The 24,613-nt window shown below is 48.0% G+C and overlaps 2 protein-coding genes across 9 annotated transcripts; one reads left to right on the forward strand and one right to left on the reverse strand.

Moving 5' to 3' along the window:
• Nucleotides 1-401: 401 nt before the first annotated feature.
• map4k5 (mitogen-activated protein kinase kinase kinase kinase 5) lies at nt 402-18,548 on the reverse strand. Of its 7 annotated transcripts, none has more exons than XM_029829475.1 (36): nt 18,316-18,548; nt 17,518-17,733; nt 15,317-15,374; nt 12,588-12,678; nt 10,900-10,964; nt 10,768-10,823; nt 10,640-10,687; nt 10,075-10,117; nt 9,924-9,996; nt 9,669-9,800; nt 9,524-9,586; nt 9,357-9,438; nt 9,137-9,253; nt 8,460-8,538; nt 7,974-8,045; nt 7,245-7,303; nt 7,047-7,114; nt 6,707-6,745; nt 6,292-6,333; nt 6,177-6,219; nt 5,890-6,100; nt 5,599-5,681; nt 5,476-5,517; nt 5,314-5,398; nt 5,167-5,246; nt 5,013-5,073; nt 4,613-4,615; nt 4,346-4,460; nt 4,196-4,254; nt 3,972-4,075; nt 3,710-3,887; nt 3,564-3,632; nt 3,382-3,474; nt 3,244-3,314; nt 2,003-2,058; nt 402-1,348 (listed from the first exon to the last, which is right to left on the reverse strand). In XM_029829475.1, the coding sequence occupies exons 2-36, from the start codon at nt 17,623-17,625 to the stop codon at nt 1,261-1,263; spliced, it is 2,736 nt and encodes a 911-aa protein (XP_029685335.1). In that variant the 5' UTR covers nt 17,626-17,733; nt 18,316-18,548; the 3' UTR covers nt 402-1,260. The 7 variants fall into 7 exon arrangements, with proteins under 7 accessions (XP_029685335.1, XP_029685327.1, XP_029685353.1 ...); XM_029829467.1 differs by having other exon boundaries at nt 18,113-18,548; XM_029829493.1 differs by lacking the exon at nt 7,974-8,045 and having other exon boundaries at nt 18,113-18,548.
• Nucleotides 18,549-18,795: 247 nt separating this feature from the next.
• atl1 (atlastin GTPase 1) lies at nt 18,796-24,546 on the forward strand. 2 transcript variants are annotated; one of them, XM_029829754.1, is made up of 14 exons: nt 18,796-19,140; nt 20,385-20,635; nt 20,800-20,934; nt 21,009-21,113; nt 21,539-21,589; nt 21,746-21,802; nt 21,923-22,015; nt 22,116-22,254; nt 22,368-22,495; nt 22,569-22,625; nt 22,725-22,796; nt 22,873-23,304; nt 23,864-23,878; nt 23,963-24,546. In XM_029829754.1, exons 1-14 carry the CDS (start codon nt 19,101-19,103, stop codon nt 24,074-24,076), a joined length of 1,689 nt encoding a protein of 562 aa, XP_029685614.1. In that variant the 5' UTR covers nt 18,796-19,100; the 3' UTR covers nt 24,077-24,546. The 2 variants fall into 2 exon arrangements, with proteins under 2 accessions (XP_029685614.1, XP_011613378.2); XM_011615076.2 differs by having other exon boundaries at nt 18,796-19,134.
• Nucleotides 24,547-24,613: the final 67 nt, after the last annotated feature.

A 24,613-nucleotide genomic window follows, 5' to 3' on the forward strand; every position in this document is an offset into this window, starting at 1 on the left:
CCAGTTAAACTAGACTCCTACTGGGTTTGTGACATCCAACAGACTTTGTGTCTGAGACGGTGTGAAAACAGAAGCTGTTTGTTCATTTATGAAGTTAATATCATTAATCTTTACTGAAACTACAGCCAGTAGATGAGTCTGTGCTGCACTGATGATGATGGTTTAGTTCTTCCACCCTTGGATCCACTTGAGCAAAACCTTCATGCATGACATAATCATGCATGTGACAGCGGGTCTGACGCGCTGCACTGAGACCAATTAGTGCAGACGGGAGACGCCTGTGGAATGGCAGACAAAGGAGACAAATGATGGAAACAGGAGTCACTCACCATGGTTCCTCCCAGTGGAGCCCGTCCTCAGCTCAGCCGTGATCTCACAAGAAAACCAAACCCGTCACATAGTCACGTTAACAACTGGGTTTTTTTAATTACAAAAAAACAAACAACAAAACAGCATACAATTAACAATTTGAGAAGGGAATGCAAAGATGTTAACGAAACCTAGCAAAATCCCTTATTTTGTCATTTCATTTTAAATAAAAATGTACAAAAGTGCTTACATGGTGCAAATAATGAGAAGTAAAAGGTCTATAAAAGATGGAAGTAAAGCAAAAAAAGAAAAACAAATGTACATTTCCCAAATATCTAAAAATGCAGTAGATGCTGAAGAGATGTGAGATTATTTATCTTACACAGCATTAAAAGAACCCAAAGCTGCTCAGAATCTGTCCATTAGGTAGTTAATCCTCATGCAGCAGGACTGCATGTCACTGTCTGTCAGAGGGGTCCTGGAACACCCCCCCACAGTTAACATGAGGTTAATAAATATGGTTTAAATAGCCCAGGATGCTGGTGGGTTTCTGCCTGGATTTGGCTGCTAGTCGGACTAAATCAAACCCTAAAAACCTTTGTGATTTCTACACGTTACAAGGTAGCAATGATCTCCCATTATCTGCTAATACAATCCCAGACTTGTGAAACTTAATGGCACTTTAGTCGACAATACCTCTAGATAACGGTGTCTGGAAGTCAGACTAGGGAAAATGGCTGAGTGACAGCTTGAGATGCTAATGTTTGCCCTCCATCGGTCGAGGCGAGCGTGTCGTTGCTGGTCTTAAGGCTGTATGTGCGGCTCCGCGTTCTCTCGCCGCCCCGCCATCAGCAACAAAACTACTGTCTGAAAACGGACATTTTCCTGGACGCAGACCTTTGCATCCCGAAACGGAGGCGTTTTCGGTGCTTTCCGATCTGTGCGTGAGGCTCAGTAACTGTTCTCGTGACCTGCCAGGATGTAGAGGTTGCTCAGGGCCGTGGGGTTGTCCGTAGGTCGACTCTCCAAAACCACCACCCTGCGGAAGACACACAAACACACCCCCATCTTCAGACACCAGAAATCGCCTGGAAAAATCCATATATTCAATTTCCTGATCAACTTTGGATGAGGGGATGGAAGCGGAAGAGCAAAGCTAGCTGTTAGCTTAGCATAAAACAGGAAACGGCACGCCAGTCAGGTCAGGACAGCTGTGTGTGTGTCCTCAGGTCCAGGTCTTGTGGTGACAGGTGAGCTGGGATGCTACAGTCCATACCGCCTGTTCCATCAGATGAAATTACAGAGGCGAGGAGATGGACGCAAACCAGGCTGGCAGTGAATAAAACATGGCCGTGTGGGCAGAGAGGGGCGCAACTCTGGTGCCACAGACAGATCGGCGACATCGGGAGTCGCATGTGAGTGGAGATTAATCACAACTGGTGTATCGGCGAATAAAAGTCGTGTTTAACCGACTGACCCGGCAAACCGAGAGCAACCTGAGGCGACAGGAGGCGAGAGCTCCTGACACGGCAGGCGAGGAGGGAGTTTGCTGGTTTCCAGGTAATAACACCTGGGAGACAACAGCTATAATCACGAGGCCGCCTAATGACAACAGGGCTGACAGAAATAAGGAGGGTGAGAGAACCTCTTTACACCCTATGATTTTTAAGACTGATCTGAAATCAGCACCAACCTGTCAGATCCCAGGAGGTGAAAGACTCTGCTCGGATCAGAGATCTCCTGAGTCACCTGTGGGAAAAATAAGTAAATGACATCAATGCAAGGCAAGTGAACAAACAACAATAACCAAAGTAAAACCATGTTTTCAGTGAAGATGAGGATCGTTGTGCATAAATAAAGCAAGTCAATCATCACAACTATGTCAAAGGCGACAAAGGTTTTTTTTGTACAAATTAAAGAGGAACATGTCCACTTGTGAACAGTCATTATGTAATAATAAGAGTTTCTAAAAATAAATATTGTTTTTTATTGTTTTTAAAAAAAAAAGAACTTTTGAAGCGTTTGGTGAGAAGGCACAGATTGAGAATAGGTGAAACAGCGCCCCCTCTACTCAGCGGATGCAGCTGGTAATTACATCAAACGTCAACCATTTAATACAAAAATCATTGTCAAAAAAAAAAAAAGGATTTAGTTGGTAACTGTCACTGCAAAACGCATCATCTTAGTCACAGTCTGTGTCCAGCGTGGCTGTTTACCCTCAGATCAGTGTGTCAAACACAAGCCAACACCTTGAAACACACCTTTGTGGTGTTTGGGATGGATTCACACACTTTGCAGAGCCCCTTCAAAACACTCCTTTGTGTGTTAAAATAAAGACCTGTGGACAGATGTGAGGCGGTTGGCGTATGACAACTGACAGGTGTGAGCCCTTGGCCTCGGGGGGAGACCTGATCTGTTAAGGTCTAAAGGAGAACAGGGTCTCGGGTGTGCCGCGGAGCGCCCGCCGAGGCGAGCACGGATCAACGGGCCCTCCCGCTTTTCAAAGGAATCATAAGGAGACAAAGGTTGAATAATTTAGCGCTGCTCTCTGCCGTGTGACGGTTTTCGATTATAATCGGGCATGAATTTTGCATGGCTGCTGACATTTCAAAAATCCTCGCCTGGGGGGGGGGTAAACAAAGCTTTGTCTGGCCCGAGCGTTACGGGACCACGTCTGACGCCGCCGGCATTCAAAGAGGGCGACCCGGATCGCTTTCCATGAAAACAGGCTTCACCTGTCCGCGATCTCCTGAACTTTTGATTGGCGCGAGTCCTCATCGGGTTCACATGGGCGCCCGCCGTTAATGAGGGGCAGCAAATTCATTACCTCAGCCTGACACACAGACACCACCGCGGCGGAGACCTGATCCGGGATCAGAGGTGTTGACGTGGAGAGCAAACAACTCTAATGCTTCGGAATACAGCGTTCCTCACCTCATTAGACTTGAAGCTCTTTCCCTGCATGCCGTGTTTCCAGAAGGCCAGGACGCTGTCCTGAAGACACACTGTCAGGGGACAAAGGTAAGGCAGAGGCTCAACACTTCCCGGGATCTCTCCTGTATGAAAGCTCACCAACACATTCGATGGAGAAGTCAAAGCTCAGTTCAGAAGCCAGCTTCTTGTTGGACTTCAGTCTGCCCTGGAGGTTCACAATCTTTAAATTTTCTGCAGAGAAGAAGAAAAAAAAAAAAAAACGCATAAGAGGTTGAGGCTGCAGGAGCGCAGCTGCTGACATCTGCTGAGGAGGTACTCACGGTCCAAACACACCAACACCGTGTCCCTCTCCAGCTGGGTGACGTGGATCGCGTCCACCTGTTGATTATCTGGGGGAAAAAAAACCAAAACCCCTCCAATGATTCGGTTCTCCAAACCTCAAACATCTCCCATCTGTGGGACTCACTTGTTCCGATCTCTGTGAACCAGGACGAGCAAGAGTTGAGGTTGATGGTCTCGAAGCGGACCACCTGGCTGGGGTCTGAGCCCTGGCTGATGGCCACGCACACCAGAGGATACTCCTGCTCCGGGACCACCAGCATCTCAAACACCTTCAGGGGGCTGGGGAGCGGGAAGTCAAAGAGCTGCGGGAGGAGAGAGTGAAAAGAAGGGTCGGTCTCGGTCTCAGTCTGAAGATCTTTGACCTTTCCACGCTCTGGGACACCGACCTTGAGGAGCATGAACCTCTGCATGGGCTCGTACCACTGCAGCAGGACGATCCCAGACTGCAGCGCTCCACACAGATACTTGTGGCCCGTGTAGGGATTTCTCACTGTGATGCAAACGTGGACAAAGTCCAGTCAAAACAAGAATCTTGGCAAACTCTTTATTGGCCAAGTTTAATCTGATAGACAGGTGAGTAAATAAAAACAGAGGTTAGGAGGAAGCTCACCGATGCAGCATTTGTGACAGCCCTTTGTGTCGGGGATCTTGGTTGTCAAGGCAAACCTCCTAAAGAGAGAAACAGTCAGACCACTGGCGAAGCAGTCTGCCTACTTTCGACCTCTGACCCCGTGGAGTGTCTGCCGATGGACGCTCTCACCTGGGTAATATCCTGTCTGGGAAGCGGTGAGTCTGGAACTGAGCCGCCAGGCCGGGTTTCCTCAGCTGCTCAAACAGCCCGATGAGGTTGTGCGAGTACAGCTGGAAGGTTTTTCCTACACCGCGTTCAAAACACAAACACGGCGTGATGGACGAAAATAAGACCCGCGGCAAGCATCCGGAGCATCTGAGCGATGAGGCGGGCTTTTATGTGGACTGGTTAGGTGTGCAGAAGCAGAAGTGTGGCGATGATGTGAAGCATGATTACCTTCTGATGAAGCCAGTTAGTAGAATATCAAATCAAGCCAGGCGAGAGGAGGGTGGACAGTGTCCAAGGGAAGAGAAGAGAAAAGAGGTTACGTAAATCGAACCTGATGAAAGCAGACATCGGCGCTTTGTAACCTCAGCCTGAACCGTTAAACTCCTCCTAATGTTTCTGTATCGTACATGAACATGTGCTGCTTCCACTCTATCCTACAGAGGTCAATAAATGAGCAGAAGCACCCCTCCGCTTGTAAAAAGGCCTCTGGTGGCAAAACAAAGAAAGGGCTGTTTCAGGGTGCAGATGTAAACGACCGTTTTGCCCTCAGAGACGACACAGGAAAAAGAAGCAGCGGGTTATGACAGTGTCCAGGGAAGCACGGGGGAGGCCACAGCCTGGTACCCACCAGAGAGAGACATCAGGTTGTTGTTGATGACGTAGAGCCACGTGCACTTCCTCGGGAAGAGCTGAACGAAGAATCCAATCAGATACGGACAACCACGGAACGACCAATCACGGGTCGGCAGTCGGATGCTAAAATAAGGAGACGTTCATGTTACCTGCTCCATTGTGGCCTCATGCAGCTCATTCAGGTTCAGCGTGTAGATGCCATCCTCAGTCCCAAAGATGAGGTACTGATCTGCAAGAAGACGGGAAGCGTGTAAAAACGGACCTCGGCTCTCACAAACCCTCTTTATGAGCTCCACCTTTGGTGTCAGGATGGATCCATGACGTGGCACAGTTGATCTTCAGCGGACATCCGTCGAACACTTTGGAGAAGCAGGCTCCCATCTGGAGGTAAACACAGCAGTTCAGCACGGTCCCGCTCACTGAGGCACCGCGAGGTTACCAGAATTCCGGAAACTCACCAGGACTTTAGGAGTGGGGGGCAGACCGTTGATAGCTGGTTTCTAAAGGTCACCAAAAGTTCACAGAACCATCAATTCGGTTACTGTCACATTAAGACGCCAGCGGGAATCATTCTGACTCACAGGAAACTCCTTTTTCTCCTTCCTGTGCTGGCGGTTGGGCGGTTGTCTGGGGCTGCCGTTCACGTCATCGTCCGAGTCGTTATCTGGCAGGAGAGAGCAGGCTGTGAATGCATTTACAATCAGCAATAACGTGAGCGTGACAGCATCTAAATACAAGGCTCAGGTTTATTATGTCGGGCTGCCTTACCTTTACATTCAGGCTTACTGAGAGCTTGCAAAAATAAAATATCTGCTCATTTAAATGTCAGCTTTCACGAGAGAAGACACTGTCAGATAGACAGCGGGACTGACCTGGATCTGAGGCGTGAGACAGGAGGCCAGGGCTGCTGACGCTGGCAGACAGGTAATCGGGGGAGGAGTTCTCCACCTTGTGGCCCTGCTCTGGCGTGCTCTGCCTCCGGGACGCCTGGCTCGGCCCGTTCTCGTAGTTTGGGAACCTCCGGACCGTCAGGATTCTATCATCGTTCAGAACGATTTCATCTGAAGAGCTGTTCAGTCGAGGCTGAGAGGTCCCAGAGGAGTAAAGATGACGAAGAGCTCAAACAACCAACAATCCGAATCTGGGGTTTGACTCTCACCTTTGGGGGTAAAGGAGGGGGAACCCCTGGCTTCAGAGTGGAACTGAAATTCAAATCTGTGTTTTAGAACTACATGAAAGTTCCAAAGGGAAGAATTATTTGCAACATCACTCACATTTCTAACTCAAATGCATCTTCAAGGTGGGTGACGTGTCCCCTGCAGAGAGAAGAAAACAACAACAAGTCAGCAAGCTAAGACTGAGCACAGCTCAGGGGCTGATGTTTGTGTTGAAATCCTCCTCAGAGATGGAGAAAATATGACTCTGAGGGGAAGAATGAGAGCACGGAGATGGATGTGGGAGGTAAAAACATCAATATGAAATGCTCTTCCATACAAATGTCAAACTTAGTAACCAACGAGCAGCAGATACACGTTGGTAAGATGCCAGCTGAGGATCCTCTAGTGCATCCTAAACTATGCAATGGAGTGATGGCGGTGGGATGAGACAGGTGGGAACTAATCTTTGTCTTAAAAAAGGGGGCCAATGGGTGGTGTTAGGGTGCTACAGTGCACACAGTGTTAGTGTTACCGTTGGAACAACTCGTCTTCAACGCTTTTGAGAAGGCTCCTTAGAGGGAAAGGAGGAGAGAAACAGAGAGAGCGACAACCAAAAGGCACAGGGACAAGTGAAATAAGTGGAGGAACGTTCATGCGCAGTTTCAGTGAACGAGCAGGTTAATGTGAGACATGGATGAGCAGCAAAAATCAACTAATTTACACTTTGAGCAACGGACATTAGATTACAGAACATACGGGATCACATTTGTCTGAGTCTAAGACGTAAGCAAGTCAGAAGAGAGAGTGAGACAGAGACAGAGAGGAGGAAGTAAATAAGAGCTGCTCCCGTGACAACAGTTTCCATAGATTACCTGGTTGTTATTCCTCCCTCTGCAAACGGACTCCAGGGGGAAGGAAAGTCATTATCTTTACTCACATCCTGTGGAAAGGCACAAAAATAGACTACTGACAACGCAGCCCTTTTTATGTGGAAATCCAATTATTCATTCATTCGCACATAACACGAGGTGGTGACAGAGCAGCGGTAAGTTTAAACTTGTTATGATCACCATTTCAGAATGAGCCTCTGTTTCCTTCCGGAGTGGAGGTTCAAACTGCAGCTTGTCGACTGTAAATGAAGAGGAAAATATTGTTTTTTAATTCGTCCAACAGGAATATCGTCCACTAGAGGGCGCCAGAGCTCAGCACAACATGACATGGGGGGCGGCGGTGTTGTGGGTATAAGCCTTGCAAAAACACTCATTCTCAAAGAAAAAAAATGATCAGACTGTGATGCAAAGACCTAAACATTTCACAGAAACAGTGAGATGACTTTTTGAGGAACCAGAAAACTCATTTTTGAGACCGTTTAAATAATCTTGCTCTAATTATGAAGCCGAAGGCAACAACCTGCTCAAACATTCTCCCATGTAATCGGCTTGTTATTGACAAAGAAAGCTTGTATCCCTTATTAACAGCCCAGATATTTGTTCTTTAGTCAGGTTTGAGGAATGTTGGACCTTTTAAATCAAATACATTCACCACCAACGAGGTTAGTTTCCAATATTAAATGTGAGAAAAATTGAAAATCAACCGCAGTCATGTTAGGATTTGATTAGTTATTCACTATATTATTTAATTGTAAGAGGAACCAATATGTCAATGAGCTCAGTATGCACCTCCTCTCATTAGTATCACTTCAAACCTTCACACATTTACCTCTTTTCGCTACTTTGTTCTACTCGGGCAGAATCTTGGGAATGGGATGGCAAACAGACACACACTACGCTGTCACTAACCTGCATCCCCCCTGTGTCCCCCAGTGAGGTTAGGACTTGGGCATGGCCTTCCTTGGTCTGCCTCATTGTTTGCTTCATGCAGAAGAGGAAAGTCAAATGTGACGGTGAGAAGCGAAAGCAGAGCTAACCGTGAAGGTGCATCTACTGCACGATGAACTTTTGAGTTTCCGGAACAATGCCAAACGTTCAGACGCGGCACCACGAACACGACCAAACGGCAGCTTCCCCAAGCGTTGCGAAATAATAGACACACATCTGTGAGGCTGTTAAATTTAGGCTCGCTGACGTCTGATGAGCTGTGAGGAAGTTACATGCACATCCACTTTTTCTTCCATGAAGGCCTGAGCTATAATTACACTCCAGACTGGAAAAGTGCCAGCCAGTGCTTCTGTATTACGGGGATGACCCTCCGATTGGCGGCCAGATGACTATCCCGGCTGACAACGGGACTGATGCTGGTGTCGAACGGGGTGTTTGTTCACTTACAGTCGATCTCCGAGCGCGTCCTCTCAGCTCGGGCATGTTTGTTGGTGGAGCGGATGGTGTGTCGGACTGCAGACAGAGGCTGAAACAAAGAGAGTGAAGCAGGCAGAGATGTTCAGATAAGGAAGCAGCTCCTGGCGATGGGACCGGACAAGTGGCTCGAATTATGTAACGTGGGCGCAGCGGTTCCTACAGCTGCTCGACACAATTGTGACTTTTATCTCCAGGAAAGTTGTGATGCAGAGCTGAGCTGCTCCTCTGTGCTGCAGGTCTGCATCACCACATTACTATGCACCCCCTGACTTGTCTGCTCTGCTGCTGGGAGTCAACAGCCTGCAGGGCTGGTTTCATTCACCGCAGCCAACAGTGTTGCTGCTGTCAGGGGGAGAACAGCACAATGATCTTTTAAAAAGCCACTGGTACCACCTCTTTGGCTCCCATACTGTTGTGACGCTGATTCCAGTGGGAACCAGAGTGCTGCAGTAGACTGGGGAGAGGGGACGGGAAAGTTCAACTTCTTATTGCGACATAATTGAAACAGTTTGTGCCGTTAAGCGAGTTCAGTGCTGCTGGATCAACAAGGGGCTGGTTTTAATGTATCACTTTCTGCAACCAAAACAAATATGTCATCAGCTTTTACTTCCTCGCTGTCTTCTGTGACCTTAAAGTGAGGGCGTTACCTCCAGGTCGTCGTCGTCCACCTCGCTGTAAGGCTGGTGGTTGTCTGGGTTGTTCATCTTATCCAGGAGATCGACGGCGAGCCGCCAGGTCAAACCAGTCTGGGCCACAAACACATGCTGCCGCAGAACAGACGAGTCAATGCTACTGACCAACACACAGCATGTGCATGTGTGCACACACAGAAGCATAAAGATGTGATCCAATGTTGAGAAACATTACTGATAAAAGCTTTTCTGCTGTGGGCCTCTTCTTTGGGTTCTTGGTGAGGGACACTTTGACAAAGTTATGGAAGCTGGTGGACCTGAAAGAGGAGACGGTTTGGTTTTCAATGAGCCCATCGGCACCGTTTCACCAAGAACAGCTCGTTTAACATTCCGCTCACCCACCATTTGTTTTTGTCTTTTAGCTTTGGAGGCTGGAAGCTGCTCTTTGACATCAGGAACAAAGCTCTGAGGAAACCAGAGGGAGAGTTAGAGGAGCTACAAGACAACAGGATGGCTGCAGAGAGAGGCTGGAGGTAGCTGAAGAGACCTCATGGGGTGAAGGTCAAACATCGGCGGCTGCAGCTCGGCCAGCTCTATCGACGTGATCCCGACAGCCCAGATGTCACACAGCTGGTTGTAGCCACCGTTCTTCTCCACCGCGGCTACTTCTGGAGCCATCCTGCACAGAAGAGAGTTCAGAGGTGACACAGGGGAGGGCTGATGAAGAAGAACTGGTTTTTTTTGTAAAAAGCAGCAGGCCAAGTCAGCAGAAAAATCAGATAAAAACGTCCAGTCCACTCACCAATAAGGTGTCCCAATAAAAGACTTTCGTTTCGCAATAGTAGCTGTAATTTTGGCCGCGACTCCAAAGTCGGCTGGAATGAAACGGGACAGGATGTTTGTTTTAAACAGATTGTGACATTAGGCTGAAGTGGAACTTGTTAATAACTTACCTAATTTTACATCTCCTTTGTCTGTTAGAAGAATGTTTGCACCCTGCAGAAATACCATCGTTTTTAATACACTTAAGCAATTTGAGGAACTTGAAAAGGTCTGTAACCATGACTGGAGATATTCTGAGTGATAGTTGCGTAGCATTTGCAACCCTGCAGCTCATCGGTTTCTCAATTCTTAATTTGAACATTCTCTGCAAAATCAGCCACAGCTGAAATCTGTTCTTGCTGCCATCTATAACTGCAGCGTTTCTGGTGGCATCCTGCAGCGAGAGCAGAGGAAACAGGAAGTGCTCGCTGTGTCGAGCCGAGCAGAAATAACAGGTCCAACCCTGACCTTATATGATAACAGGCAGGACGGGGGCTCCTGACACACTGTTCGCTCTGGCTACAGTGACTCAACAAATTGTGACCGTTACACCTTTCTGGTGTCTTCAGCCGACACACCTGAGAGGTGAGGAAAAAGGGCTCGAGGGGGAAATGTCGAGTCTTCTGACTTTAGATTTCACAGCTAAACTGTTGTGAAGAGTGAAAAATGTGGCATAACACTACAGCAGAGCAATACCTTAATGTCACGGTGCATCTTGCCCATGCTGTGCAGATATCCCAAACCCTGTAAAGAATGATCCAAAGTTTAATAAATTCAGCCTGAATGTCCCAGCTTGAAGATATGTTCAAAAGCAAAGCAATAACCTGTATAGTCTCTCTGCAGACGTAGGCTATCTGGAGCTCCGACAGAGGGCCCGTCACTGGAATCACATGATGACCGTTCACGTTATCACCTTTGGGATGGGAATGTTCTAACTGGTTGAGAGTGAAGCTCACCGTGGTAGATGTCCTGCAGAGATCCTCCGCCGCAGTACTCCATACATATCCACAGCTTCTCGCGACTGAGGAAACCAGACCAAATCACCACGTTAGCATAACGCTTGGCTAAATATTCTGCTGACTACAGGGTAAATACAGCCAAGCACTTCAAAATGGTGTACACAAATGTTCACCTCGTCTCTGGGCCAGAATCTAAAAGCTAAGAGTCTGGTCTGACTGTGACAGTGTGTTCACGTGCACAGCTTAAAAAGCTATACTCAGAATTGAACTTTGCCGTCTCGTCGGAATCGGTCCTTGTCCTACTTTACATTACACTACTACACTGCTTTACATTAAATAACATGCTGTCCTCCGGAACACTAGGGGGCGATATTTGTCTTTTCAGCAAGTTAAGGTGGCCGCCTTTTGGGTCATTCCTATTACGTCACATGATAGTCAACTGGAGTCAGGCGGCAGACCGGCATTTACAACAGGTGGGTGGATAATTGTTCAGCTTCGTTCGTCTCCTACGTATCGTATGCTGGACAGATACGATGGCTTTCTTGGATGGTTTTGTTTGAGGGGGTCGTGAAGTATTTGCACATGCATTGCGCACTTTAACCCTGCTAAAGGCGCACACATGATGGAGCGAAGCGATTTCCAATGGCATTATCTGTGGGTCTTACACCAACAATACACAGGATGTGATTCTCTGTCCTCGGCCAAGATACACCGGCTGTGTCTTCAGGTGTGAAATTCCAGCACTTACTTTCGATTGCACGATATTACCACTTTTTGGTGTATGAAACGCACACCACACAATTGTTTTCGTTGAGATTCGTGTTTCTTTAGTACGTAACTCCATCATTTCCGCACAAGGTTGAATTCACAGATTATTTATTGTGTATGAGGTTTATTTTTTTCATATAAATGGGTTTTGTAAGTGCGGATCCCTATGAAACCGCTAAAAAATACCCTGCCCTAAACAGAAAATTGTATTTTGTAGGTGACTTCCTGTCCCACATGCACTGCATTGCCAGATGGCTGCAACGTGCTCCGCCATCAGGCAAAAATAGGAGCCGGTGTACACACACATTGATTTGAATGTAAACAAATCAGCTCCGCAGAGATGCTCCACAAGCACATCCGCTGCATTTCAGGGGTCAGTTGGACCACTCGATTACTAATCAGACGAGCATGTTTACACACTTCAGTTGTCTAGTTGGTCAGATTAAGGCCATCATTTGGTCTTTCAAGCGTTATGTTTATGGATCAGGAAATCATAACTGCGCCACATTTCAAACCTGGACACAGAAGTGAATCTGAATCCGGAGAGTTACTCTCCCATTTTACCGTTAATCAAGTGAAATGTGGCGCCCATTTACATTTTATAGCCAGAGTTTGTCCTTTGTGTGCTGGGATACAACACGTGTGTCTCTCTGGGCCGAGAGCCACATAAAACACATCAGAGGCTCATGTTCTTGTTAAACCTGCTGGAGGTTGGAGGCAGCTGTGGGCAGATTAAGCACTTCCTCTCAGATACCAGCCGCAACATACACAGGACACATGCTGGCACTAAAGGGCCTGAGACAGCACCGGTGGGCCCGGTTCAATAGGCTGAGTCATGCTTCACACACGGCTGTATGGGAATACACACAAAGTGACAATTTCAGGCGTCACAGACAGTGTTTTAAGATGGCTCCTACCAGAGGTAGCTCCCGAAGTAGGCAACAATATTCTTGTGTGTGCATTCCTTCACCATGAAGATTTCCTGCTGGATGATGGAAAAGTCATCCCCTGGAAAGAGTGAGAAAAAAAACACAGACGTGGAAAAAAAGCCTTTAATTTCATCTTTTCCAATGTAAACTGAGAGACTTTTGGGTAGAAGAGACCGTGGTCATCGGCTTTAGTTCTGCCTTTCTGATCACGTTCACTGAATTTTCCCCTAATCTCTGTGGAATCCCAAACTGGACGGAACACCTTGTGCTTTGAAAGTTTATGCGGAGCGAGCAGATATCCTGGTTGTTTTCGACTTCGGCGGAGCCCTACGACACATCCGACCAGTAGGAAGTAGGGAAACAAAAAAAAAATCTGCTCCAGCTGCTGCCAATTATGCAGACACACAAACCCTGGAAGACATTAGCAGTTTAACTCCGGCGGGGCTGCCAGCTACGGTGCTCCATCATTCCGTTGTCAGGCTTTAAAACTGAAGCAGCGCTGGAAACGGCAGCCACGGTTTCAATCAGGCCAAAAGCACCCGTCAGCCTGTGTACATGCACAGCTTAAACGACCACGGCTCAAAACCAGACCCTGGCGTCTCGGAAGAATTGGTTCCTCGTCCCGGGTTACATGCAACTCTGGAGGAAACTGATGGGACCATGTCATCCTCCACCACACCAAGCGGCGACAGGCATCTTCCCAGTGAATAAAGCCTGGTCGACCTATTCCGTCAGGTAACGACGGATAATCCAACAGCTTTTTACATCTCGTGTGTAAATGACACTTCTCTTTATTAATCACATTATCTGGGCGTCTTAGTTTTACATATTAATTGGACTCGCACGCTTACGTGCACTTCCCAATATCGATGATCAAGGCAATTTCCCCCTAAATTGTTGCGTGAATATACAGCGACGAGTCGGTTCACTCTCTGTTAGCCTGCGCAGGTAATATTCAACAACAATGCCTCTGACTCAGCCATGAAGGTGGGATGACCTGCGAAACGCAGAGTCACGTCACATCGACCCGTCACCAGAGCGGAATGATGAACGAGCGTTTGATAAAAGCCCGATAAATGCCTCTCGCTGCCGTTACACAAGCCTCCGCTGCAGGCCAAAAACAACAAAGCCGCAGCTTCTTAACGACGGGCTGGGGAAGTGCAGTTTATCGGGTTAACTCGCGCGTCCTCAAGCAGAACAATGCTGCCGTTTCTGTCGGGGCACCGCGATAAACTGGGTCCTGACAGCACAAAGAGAAGGGAAGTCTGGAGACACTGACACACGGCTGACTTGGGTTTTAGTTTATCTGTTGTCAGTGACAGAAAATAGGTAATGCGACTAATCCTGAAGATAAATCAAAATGAGGAGGCTACTTTTTTTTTTTTAGCTTTTGCACCCAACAGATGTGTTTGGAAACTGGAGCCTTGAGTCTGACTCACACGGTCGACTCTGATAAAGGACGTCTGCACAGAATCTCCTCCCGCTGCTGCATCTTTCGAAGCCACGACCCACAAAAATGTGAGACGGACGATTTCAGTGACGCATCTCTCAGTTTGGTAAAAATAAACTGAAAAAGAAAACCCACAGCCACTTCCTGTCCCTGAAGCTGCGAGTAAACATGCCACCACTTGGTGCTCATCTGAGCTTTTTAATTTGCATTTTGTTCAGAGAGAGACGTAAAAAAACACGACATAAAGATGTCAGAGGGAAGACTGATGTGACCCAAATGTGAAACCAAATCTAAACAAGCAGAGACCCCAAACAGAGGCTGGACTTTTCTCCTCGGGAAGAGAAAAATCCATATTTTGGTATCACAACAACAACAAAACTGAGAAGATGAGAAAGTCATGTGACTTTCAGTCGTTGGTGATACAGAACGCTGGACGGAGACGTCGGTACTGATAAGATCCGATCATGCGGATCATTTCCAGTCATCTCTGCCTTGTGAGCTAAAACTTATTCTCTTATTTGGTAGGAAGGGTTGCTCGGCACTCCTCCCTCGCTCCCTGCTCTCGTACAAGCGTCACTCCTCCCGGTCAAACCAGTTTGAGTACGCGGTCCACCTCAAAAACTGTTTACCTGAAGCTCAGGGAGGAAGAGCTGGGCAGATCTTTGTTTAATTAGAGATAAAATAATGTAAATATGAACAGAACAACTAAAGATAAGTCAAGAAAAACCTGACTATTCTTCTACACCAGCTTTCACAGTTCTCTCGGCCTCTTTTTATTCTAATTAACGACTATCCTTTACTCTGTGTGGGTGTTACATGATCATGTGCTCAAGTTGGGTGTGATATCATTTGGTGCAGCTCCTCTAAAGAGCAACTGGCCAGTATCTTTCAAAATGGAAGGTCTATACCAGGTTTTTTTTACATTTGTTAGAAAAACCCATCAGTTTAAATAAGAAATATGGAGGTATTCTTCCTGATCTTCCCTCACACACATACAGACGCCCAGACACATACACTATTCTGATTCTACAGGTAGAATGCATCTGCCCTGTAAATAACCGGCTCCAGAACCAAACCAGAGCAGAAATATTGCAGAATATTGCTAATCCTCCTCTTCAGCGCCGCTCCGTCTGTTCTGATGGTGTAAAGCTCTCGTCGTAATCCTAGTAATCTAGATCTCTGTCAGTAGGTCAGACTACATAACCTCACAGTCACAACACGATTACAGATGTGGTTTGTGGTCCGGTGGGGCAGCGGTTTCTCTTACCTGGTTCCAGCTTTATGATCTTCACAGCAGCTAGCTCCCCTGTTTTTATGTTCCGAGCCTGAAAGACACAACAGGAGACAGTCAGAGCAGGATTCCCGACCTTCCCGATCCCATGTTTTTGCACAAACTGCTGTGGCTGTACAAAAAGAATCCCGATTTTACAATGTGTTGATGGGGTAACTGGAGGGAGAAACTTTATTTTCCAAAACCCAACCTGAGAACTGTGTAACCTGATGCTAAAGACAGTGGCCCTCAGCCTGGATAAGCATTAATCCAATAAAAGTCACATGGGTGATGGTTTTGTTGGAGAAGTGGAGCGAGAAATACTCATGGCTGATCATTAGCCACAACAACAGTCCGCTGATAAGCATTTCCAAACCACGTCCGTCCCCATGGGGGACACGAATACCATAAAGTAGGCTGATCTGACATGTGAATTCAGGTCAAGATGGGATGCTCCTTAATCTGAGACGAGCTGCTCAATCAACCATAAACCCCGAAACCCCCCCATCGCGACCCGCTTCAACACAGGAAGTCCGAGCAAGTCGTTCCCAGAGCGTTGCCTGCGGCGAGACGGCTCAGCACGCCACGCTGTTCAGATCAAGCACCTGCCCCCAAAGCAGTCTTTACTCAACCTGAGAAGTGATCCCAGAAAGGGGAACTTGTCAAAGGTCAACATCACATTTGCCAATGACAGCGTAAACCACAGCAGGAGCATTCAAGCAGCAACGACACCCGAGCAAACACAAGAGAGGATAAACAGGTGCGTGCATGCGTGCGTGCACGGATGAAGGCCCCAGATAATTGTAGTGAGAGTGTCATAAGACTAATTACCACCAACACGAGCAGCCGCCAAATTTCCCTTGTCGGTTAACATTTCTTTGGTCAGAAGTGCCTGAGGATTGTGGGTAGTGTAGTTTCTGAGACTGACTAAATCATTTTGTCTCCTCCAGAAGCATATGTCCTCTATGTAAAGGCAGCGCGTGGTCACGACAGTAAAGCCGATCATCGCATCAATAAATCGCACCTTTGCTTCCAGAGGCGCACAAATGACCTCAAAAACCGTATAAGTTACCGGGATGCAGTCCATCAAAACTGCGCCCATTCAAAGTGAACCCAGCACAGCAGCCACGGCAGGACTCTTCCCCATGTGAAGCGGTTCCTCTGTCAGCGCAGCCCTGAACACACCCATGGAGGAACACATGTTTAGACAGGGGCCTGATCATATTTCAGCCTGCTGCAGCCCCATGGCCTGCAAGCTGTGGGAGAATACCAGGCGCAGCATTCCACCAGTGGCCCGTCTGGGGGTGGGGTGCTGTGTGTGTGTGTGTGGGTGGAGGGAGGGGGCGAAGAGCGTGACCACGAGAAAGTGCCTCAACCATCACACCCTGTGGCAGACGGATAAACAGGAGAAAACACCTCGCCGGAGCCACCCGGGGGTCACCTGGATAAATGAGCCTGTTTATCTTCGAGGTTTCTCATATTTCACTGCAAAAAGGCTCCATTAATAAAACCAGGGAAGGTGAAAGCTGATATTTAAGCAGCCCTATAATTAAATATTTGATAAACATCTCAGAAAGCTCCTGAATTACTGCGGAATGTTTCAAAACTGCTCCCCAATAAGGGAAAAAGTCTGTGAGGAGTTTTTCCAAAGACGATTTTTTAAATAATAAAGCGTTCACGTCCTCTCAATCTCTACCTACTCACACACTATTTCAGTTCTCCAGTTACTGACCACGGCTTCAGAGATGGCGAGCGTCTTCTGCAACAGAGGCGACCGGCGCCGTCTCCCATGAAGCATCAACGTCCATCAGACAGACAAACACTGATCACTCGGTGTGACCAACCAAATAAGTTCAGGAAATGGTTCCGTGTCACCGACACGGAGCTGCACACAGCTACCAGTTAATTCACTGGCTAATTCAAAGAAAAGCAGCTGGTTTAAAGCGGAACTGGAACCCCGGTTAATCTGTTGATCTTAATCTAAGCTCTGAATGCATTTTCAGAACATTATAAATTGCAACGACCCGGGTGGAACCCCCCGCTGAGCTCTCAAGGGCCCTGAAATGGGCCCTCAATTACTGTCTAATGTCAGAGGATGATTAAAGTGTCAAATCCAGGGCAGCGGCGTGGCTCGACACAACTGGGATGCACCACTGGTTGTGTGTTCGGATCTCCCCAGTTCAGCAACTCCTTTATACCTTGTACACGTCTCCATAGGTGCCACTTCCAACCCTCTGGATGAGCTCAAAGTCTTGATGAGGGTTCCTCCTCTGGATTTCTCCACTAGGCCGAGGAAATATATCCATGGTGGATCTTTGACATCGAGTAGATCAAATCTGATGAAAACTTGTTTGTGGGTCCTGGATTCAATCTGAACACTGAGATTCAGGCGATCCTTCTGCGCGCTCCATAGGCTGGAAACAGATCAGCAAAAAATAAATTAAAGACTGGGTAAAAACCAAAAAGACAACATCAACCTGACAAATATTTAACTTGTGACGCTGAAGGAAAACCAGAACAGACGGCTACACTGGTATTTATCTGTCAGCCAACATATCATTTATCACTCAAAAGACAGTTTCCCAATTAGAGCAGGCAACAAAGGAGAGGCCAACAAGAGGAATCACTAGTAGAACAACTTGTTAAAACATCGGTGTGACCACTGAGGCCAGCCAAACTAAACTTAGCCTGCAAACTACCGGGAGTTAGTTGTCTCGGCGTTCGGGCAGATCGGCTAATGCTAGCAAACCATAACTTAGCCGCGCTACTGCTCCAAACTCAAGTCGTAACTACCTTTCTCGACGCACACGTCGCGGGCGAGTGGGAGTCGCATTTCTAAAGATCCCCGAGACGATCAAACGTAGGCTGGCGTCGAGTAGGTGCAGAAAAAAAACACAGGCGCCCCGTCGTTATCGAAGAAAAGGTAATAAACTTCCAGCAGGCTGATCGCCCCGTCCCCTTCAATGGCAGTCGTTAACAGCACAATTCCCGCATACTTTTATTAAGCACAGCCCGTGACATGTCGGTTCCTCCCGGATAAAGTGTGAAGAGAGGCGTCGGATTAGCCCGTCAAACAATACTGGTAAAGTTTTGAATAATATCAGGTTTTCCTGGTAGATTCACTCCAAAACAATCAGCCGTAGGAAAAGCAACAGTGTGCTGCTAATCTCCCTGGGGTAGCAGGGTAGCTACTGATGCTGCGTTCACGGCGCCTCGAAAATATTACACCCCTAACACAACGTTGTAAAATGACTGAATAACATTTTGCACCGACGCTGTGTATCAAAAGCATTTATTGAATTAAAACAATATTCTGTCGTACTGTACTGAATTAAAACGCCTCTGTCGGACCCATATTCCACGATGACGCGAGTCCGGATTGTAAATCCGGGAGTATCTACAACGGTCCGGAATGCATCAAATTTCCCAATCTCTTTGTACGTGTCGCCATCTTGTGGTGAAACCTAAAAATGTAAAAACGCCACACAAGAACTATTGCACCAGAAATGCTAAACGTATCCTGCGGTTACGCTTCAACACAGTACACAGTAAATGAGGAACCACTTTCTTTTCCCGTCCGACATCATCAGGCTTCCTCCCTACAGGGACACATCAGCGCCCCCTGGCTGCGTGTTGAAGCTCTGCGTCGCGCTGGGAATAAAAGCTCCATCATCGTCCTCCTTTACGAGGATCGGTGGATCTCGGGCATCCTCCCTACACCTATGACTACCCATTAGGGTCGCCTATTAACGCAGAAACAGAGGGACACACGGACAGCATCATGTCGAAACACCGTAAAGACAGAGACAGCTGGGGTGAGTGTACGTACAACATTTCATATTTCATTGACGCACAGATCTGTTTTCTCCATCATGCCGTCGAGGCGAGGACCTTGCCCGAATCGATGTTTATTTCAGGCTCCACCACCAAGGGCTTGTTCGCCTTTTCGTGGCAAATGTGCATTTATCTGCACCTCGATCTTCTTGGCTGGGAGAGAAGCAACGCGATTCCTTCTCTTCGTGTGTGACTACGGGCCAGTCGTGCAGAAGCGAGCGGACATTTTTTTTTAAGAAAATGCTTATTACGTCTTGAGAGATGTCTTTAATAAGCACAGTGGAAACCGACTGGGCGGTTCTGTCCCCCCTCCCAAAGGCCTCAAACACACCACCCTGTCTTTATTATGATCACTGAAGTATCACAGGGGCTCTGTGGTGCATCTGCCCTCAAATTATGTAATATTGCATCAGTAAACCTCTTTAAAATCCTCTTTAAAGCATCATTTGGGTCCCAATTATCATCCCCATATGATCCAGCATCCTCCACGGGCTGTGACCTCCCTCTCACACTCATGTTAACTTTAAATAGGATAAGAGCGTGTGTGTGTGCCAGTGTGTTGGGGGCTGGGGGGGTGTTGACTGCAGGGCTGCATCAGAGGAAGAACTCATGTTAGAGTTGATCTGGTCTGACCCACTTTAGAGGCTGACGTCTTCACTTAAACACAGCCCGATCAGTTTAACCAGGCGGGGCCGTCAGCCGGGCCTCTGCTGGAGTCCAGGAGCCCGACTGACGGCCCTCCTCGCACCCCCCCCCCCCCCCCCCCCCCCCCTCAATTATTCACCAGACTTTCATGGCACCCTGCAGGACAACCCTGAACGTGCAGAACTGAACTGTCCAGATGGGATCCTATTTTTTACAGAATCAACATTCAATAGTTTAGCCACCAAACCAAAGTTGATTAAATAAACATAATGGAGTTAAAGGCTCTCTGAGTCCGGTCTGCATGACATAGCAGGGGCTGGAATCCGAGTCAGTGCCTGGAAAGTGCTGGAAAAAAGTGAGGCGATTGGACACGATGTGATCAGGTGGTCACGGCGTGAATCATCATTAGAGCGATGAGCACGGAGGCCATATTATTGATCAGAGCTAACAGGAAGGAGTAATGAACCCTGATTTCCTGTTTCTGCACCTAATGGACCACAAAGTTCCTGTCTGGTCTCTGTCAGGTTCTGGTGATGTGGGTGGGTTTCAATGGGGTCGACTTTTATTGTGTTTCTCTGACTTTCAGGGTCCCTCAGTGACAAAAATGTCTACGACTGGAGCTCAGAGGAGGAGGAGCCTGATGGACGGGCCCGGCCCATTCAGGTGCTGCTGGTCAAAGACGACCACACCTTTGAGCTGGACGAGGCGGCGCTGAGCCGCATCCTGCTGGCCGAGGAGGTCAGGGACCGCGAGGTGGTGGCCGTGTCCGTGGCCGGAGCCTTCCGGAAGGGCAAGTCCTTCCTCATGGACTTCATGCTGCGTTACATGTACAAGCAGGTGAGCACTGACGAGCACTGACGAGCACTTCCTGTTCCTGCAGGGCCACACACAGGGGTGGGGTGGGGGGGGGCACCTTTACGCTATCATAAGGGCTGCATAAGCAGGTTTTCTGCCACGAAAGGGAGAAGTTCTAGAGAAAATTGTGGACATTGTGTGCTCAGGCGTCAGAAGACTGGCTGGGAGACAACGAGGAGCCTCTGACTGGTTTTTCCTGGAGAGGGGGCTCGGAGAGGGAGACCACTGGGATTCAGATCTGGAGCGAAGTCTTCCTCGTGGACAAACCGGATGGTAGAAAGGTGAACTAACCATTAAATTCCACACATGTCCTCATGCAGCAGGGGACGGCGTCCTCACGTCTTGGCTCTTCCAGGTGGCCGTGCTGCTAATGGACACTCAGGGCACGTTTGACAGCCAGTCAACGCTGAGGGATTCAGCCACCGTGTTCGCGTTGAGCACCATGATCAGCTCCATGCAGGTACGGCCACCTTCACCTGGCCCACCCCGGCGTCCCTTCAGTCATTAGCATATCAGAACAGATTTGTGGAAGCTTTCCTAGAGCCCAGAGGACTGATGGGCGATAGTAGAGTTTAGCACAATGCTATGTTTTTGATTTTAAAAATTCTCAATTTGTCCAAAAAATGAAACACATCCAATACTTTTAAGGTCAGCAAGCTTCATATGCACTGCTCATCAATATTGATGATTATTTTAGCTGCCCAGCAAAGGGCATTCTCAATTTAGCAAACATTAGCTGTTAGCTTTCTTGCTAAAGTTTATCCTTGATTGGCCTTATGTTCTTTATTTCCACGTTATTTATTATTACATTTATAATTTACTCGCATTAAATAGAAGCACTGCACACATTGTGAGTAATTTGTTGAAACAAATTGTCTTTTTCAGGTTTACAACATCTCTCAGAATGTACAAGAGGACGACCTTCAGCATTTGCAGGTATAAGTGCTAACATGCTAACCTGTTTGTGGAAAATCAAATATGGTGAGCAGAAGAGTCACTCAAATACAGGCATTTTTTAGAATCTCCACTAATGTTGAAGAGTCTAGAACGTGTCTATGACTGGATGTGTAATAAAACACTGAATTGTTGCAGCTGTTTACCGAGTACGGCAGACTTGCCATGGAGGAGACGTTCCTCAAACCGTTTCAGGTACCATCCATCATTTTCTCCTGGATGTAGAGTTCCTTAAAACGTCAGGGAACGGCATTTCCAAAGGGTTGACAAGAAATGTACCAGAACTAAAGTCAAATGGTTCCGTGTCCTTCTCAGTCCCTGATTTTCCTCGTCCGGGACTGGAGCTTCCCGTACGAGTTCCCCTACGGACAGGAGGGAGGCATGAAGTTCCTGGAGAAGAGACTGAAGGTCAGTGAGGACGCTGCAGACATCTGTGACACCTCACAGAACCCTCCAGAACCACCTAATCCGAACCGACGCGCTGCGCTCTGCCGCGTTTGTGCCGCAGATCTCGGAGAACCAGCACGAGGAGCTGCAGAACGTGCGTAAACACATCCACTCCTGCTTCACCAACATCTCCTGCTTCCTGATGCCCCACCCCGGCCTCAAAGTGGCCACCAACCCCAACTTTGATGGGAGGATCGTAGGTACGGTGCAGAAATACACGGAAAACGCTCCAGCCGGACAGCCCTGTTGCCTTCAGGTGTTGATGTGTCTGATTAGAGAATCCTAATCCTTTGTGTTTTTCCTCCACGTCCAGAGATCGACGGTGATTTCCTAAACAACCTGAAGGTTCTGGTCCCGTGGCTCCTCAGCCCCCGAAACATCGACGTGAAGGAGATCAACGGCAGCAAAATCACATGCAGAGGCCTGCTGGAGTACTTCAAGGTCAGGGGAATGTTTATCCAGCCCACAAAAGTTCCAGTTACAAGGATTCCTATTTACGTCCCTTTACCTTCAGGCATACATCAAAATATACCAGGGGGAGGAGCTACCACATCCCAAGTCCATGCTGCAGGTAGAGCAGCGCCACGTTGAGCAAACAAGCCTGGTTTAGATGCTTTTAATGAAGGCTTTTATGGAATAATTGGCCACTTTATTCCCGTCTTCCTGCTAGGCCACAGCGGAGGCCAACAATCTGGCGGCGGTCGCTGCTGCGAAGGATCTGTACAACAAGAAAATGGAGGATGTAAGTAAAGAAGGGAAAAGGTTTCAACTGAAGCTCCACGCGCCTCTTTAACCCTTCTCTGTGCATCCATTTCCAGGTGTGCGGGGGCGACCGGCCATTCCTGGCCCCCAACGAGCTGCAGGCGCGACACGGCGCCATCCGGGAGGAGGCCCTGCAGGTGTTCCGCGGCGTGAAGAAGATGGGAGGCGAAGAGTTCAGCCGCCGCTACCTGCAGCAGCTGGAGAGCGAGATCGACGAGGTGTTTGTCCAGTACATCAAGCACAATGACTCCAAGAACATTTTTCACGCCGCCCGCACGCCGGCCACTCTGTTCGTGGTCATCTTCGTCATGTACGTGGCCGCCGGCATCACTGGCTTCGTGGGCGTGGACATCATCGCCAGCCTGTGCAACATGATCCTGGGCCTGGCCCTCATCACGCTCTGCACCTGGGCCTACATCCGCTACTCCGGGGAGTACCGGGAGCTCGGCGCCGTCATCGACCAAGTGGCCGGTGCGCTGTGGGACCAGGTCAGAGAATCGGAACAAATTTGATTTAAAAACCTAAAAGAAAAAAAAGGAAATAAACAGAAGATTTCAAAAAATACTGCATATTAGAACGTACCACCCTGTTAGTTATGATAAATGGGAACATTTGGAGATTTGTCCCTTCCAGAAAGATAAAAACAAGGAAACAAACAACACAAACAGGCGAACCTGGCTGAATTACATTAGACTTGATTACATTCCATGATTCAGCCCTGAGGTTTCTGCTGATTGATTAATCAGATGATCCCTGCAGTGGCAGCAGTTGATATTTAACAAGTCTCAGTAACTCCCTGACCTGATGGGACAGACTGACACTGACAGGAGAACATTTGGTTTAATTAGAATGATTATAGCTCTCCTAGTCCAAACTAAATCTGATTAATTCCTTTTTAAGAATTACACAAACACTATTTGACTTGTACTGGCTCCACCGGCCACTAGAGGGCGTCGGTCGTATTTTAAGCAACGCTCTGTTTTCCCTTATGTTTTATGTCAAATACCTTATATTCTCCTTTTCCTCCCTTCTCTAACACATCCACAGGGGAGCACAAATGAGGTAAGAGAACATGTTCAGTGCAAATATCTGTAAATCAAGTGTAAGTGTTGTAACTACTGTTGTACCCACCTCTGCCCCCCACAGGCTCTCTACAAGCTGTATAACGTAGCAGCCAATCACAGGCACCTCTACCACCACGCCTTCCCTGGGCACCAGGTGGAAGAGGCCGCGGGGGAGCGGGACAAGAAGCGGGACTGATCAGATAAGACAGAGGACGGCGGGCCCATCCTGGCGATTGAGGAGCATCCTCGCCTCATCAGGCACCCTTAGCTGCTGGTGTTGGCCACCAGTACACCCACTACTCCACACCGGACTGGACGACGTTCATGTATAGGCTGCTGCAAAGTGACGGATGCCGTGTTTTTCTTTTTTTTGCCTGTGTAAACTATAAACGTGCGTGTTGGCACTGCGCTCCGGGAGCCCTCGGCGCCACCCGAGCTCGTCCGACGCCGTAATCCAACACATCTGTGACCATTAGTGACGTTTGTTCTGTTCTAAAGTTTAGTGCTGTTCACCAGAAACCACATCGACGCGGCCCCACGCGCCCGAGAGCCACAATATGTCCTGTGTGTTAAGTAACGAGGCGTAAATGAGCGCCGTCAGCATGGTGAGTGATGTCTGTCCGTCATCTGGAAGCGGCCATCTTTATATTAAACCCTTCAAGTTGTGTTTCAATGTCGTATCACAACATGTAAAACTGCCGTTTTGTTTTAGGACTTGGACGCCATCTTACTT

This window comes from Takifugu rubripes, chromosome 2 (assembly GCF_901000725.2).
Source record: "Takifugu rubripes chromosome 2, fTakRub1.2, whole genome shotgun sequence".
In the NCBI taxonomy this organism is placed as follows: domain Eukaryota; kingdom Metazoa; phylum Chordata; class Actinopteri; order Tetraodontiformes; family Tetraodontidae; genus Takifugu; species Takifugu rubripes.

What these genes read in the sequence shown, in the direction of transcription:
- map4k5 (XM_029829475.1), bottom strand. Translation starts at nt 17,625, where the DNA reads ATGGATATATTTCCTCGGCCTAGTGGAGAAATCCAGAGGAGGAACCCT. An exon ending in GGGACACAGGGGGGATGCAG is followed by an intron (nt 7,304 to 7,973) that starts GTTAGTGACAGC and finishes CTTCATTTACAG; the next exon opens with TCGACAAGCTGCAGTTTGAA. An exon ending in GGTGTTGGTGTGTTTGGACC is followed by an intron (nt 3,475 to 3,563) that starts GTGAGTACCTCC and finishes TCTTCTCTGCAG; the next exon opens with AAAATTTAAAGATTGTGAAC.
- atl1 (XM_029829754.1), top strand. Translation starts at nt 19,101, where the DNA reads ATGTCGAAACACCGTAAAGACAGAGACAGCTGGGGTGAGT. An exon ending in ACAAACCGGATGGTAGAAAG is followed by an intron (nt 20,935 to 21,008) that starts GTGAACTAACCA and finishes TGGCTCTTCCAG; the next exon opens with GTGGCCGTGCTGCTAATGGA. An exon ending in TCCTGGAGAAGAGACTGAAG is followed by an intron (nt 22,016 to 22,115) that starts GTCAGTGAGGAC and finishes TTTGTGCCGCAG; the next exon opens with ATCTCGGAGAACCAGCACGA.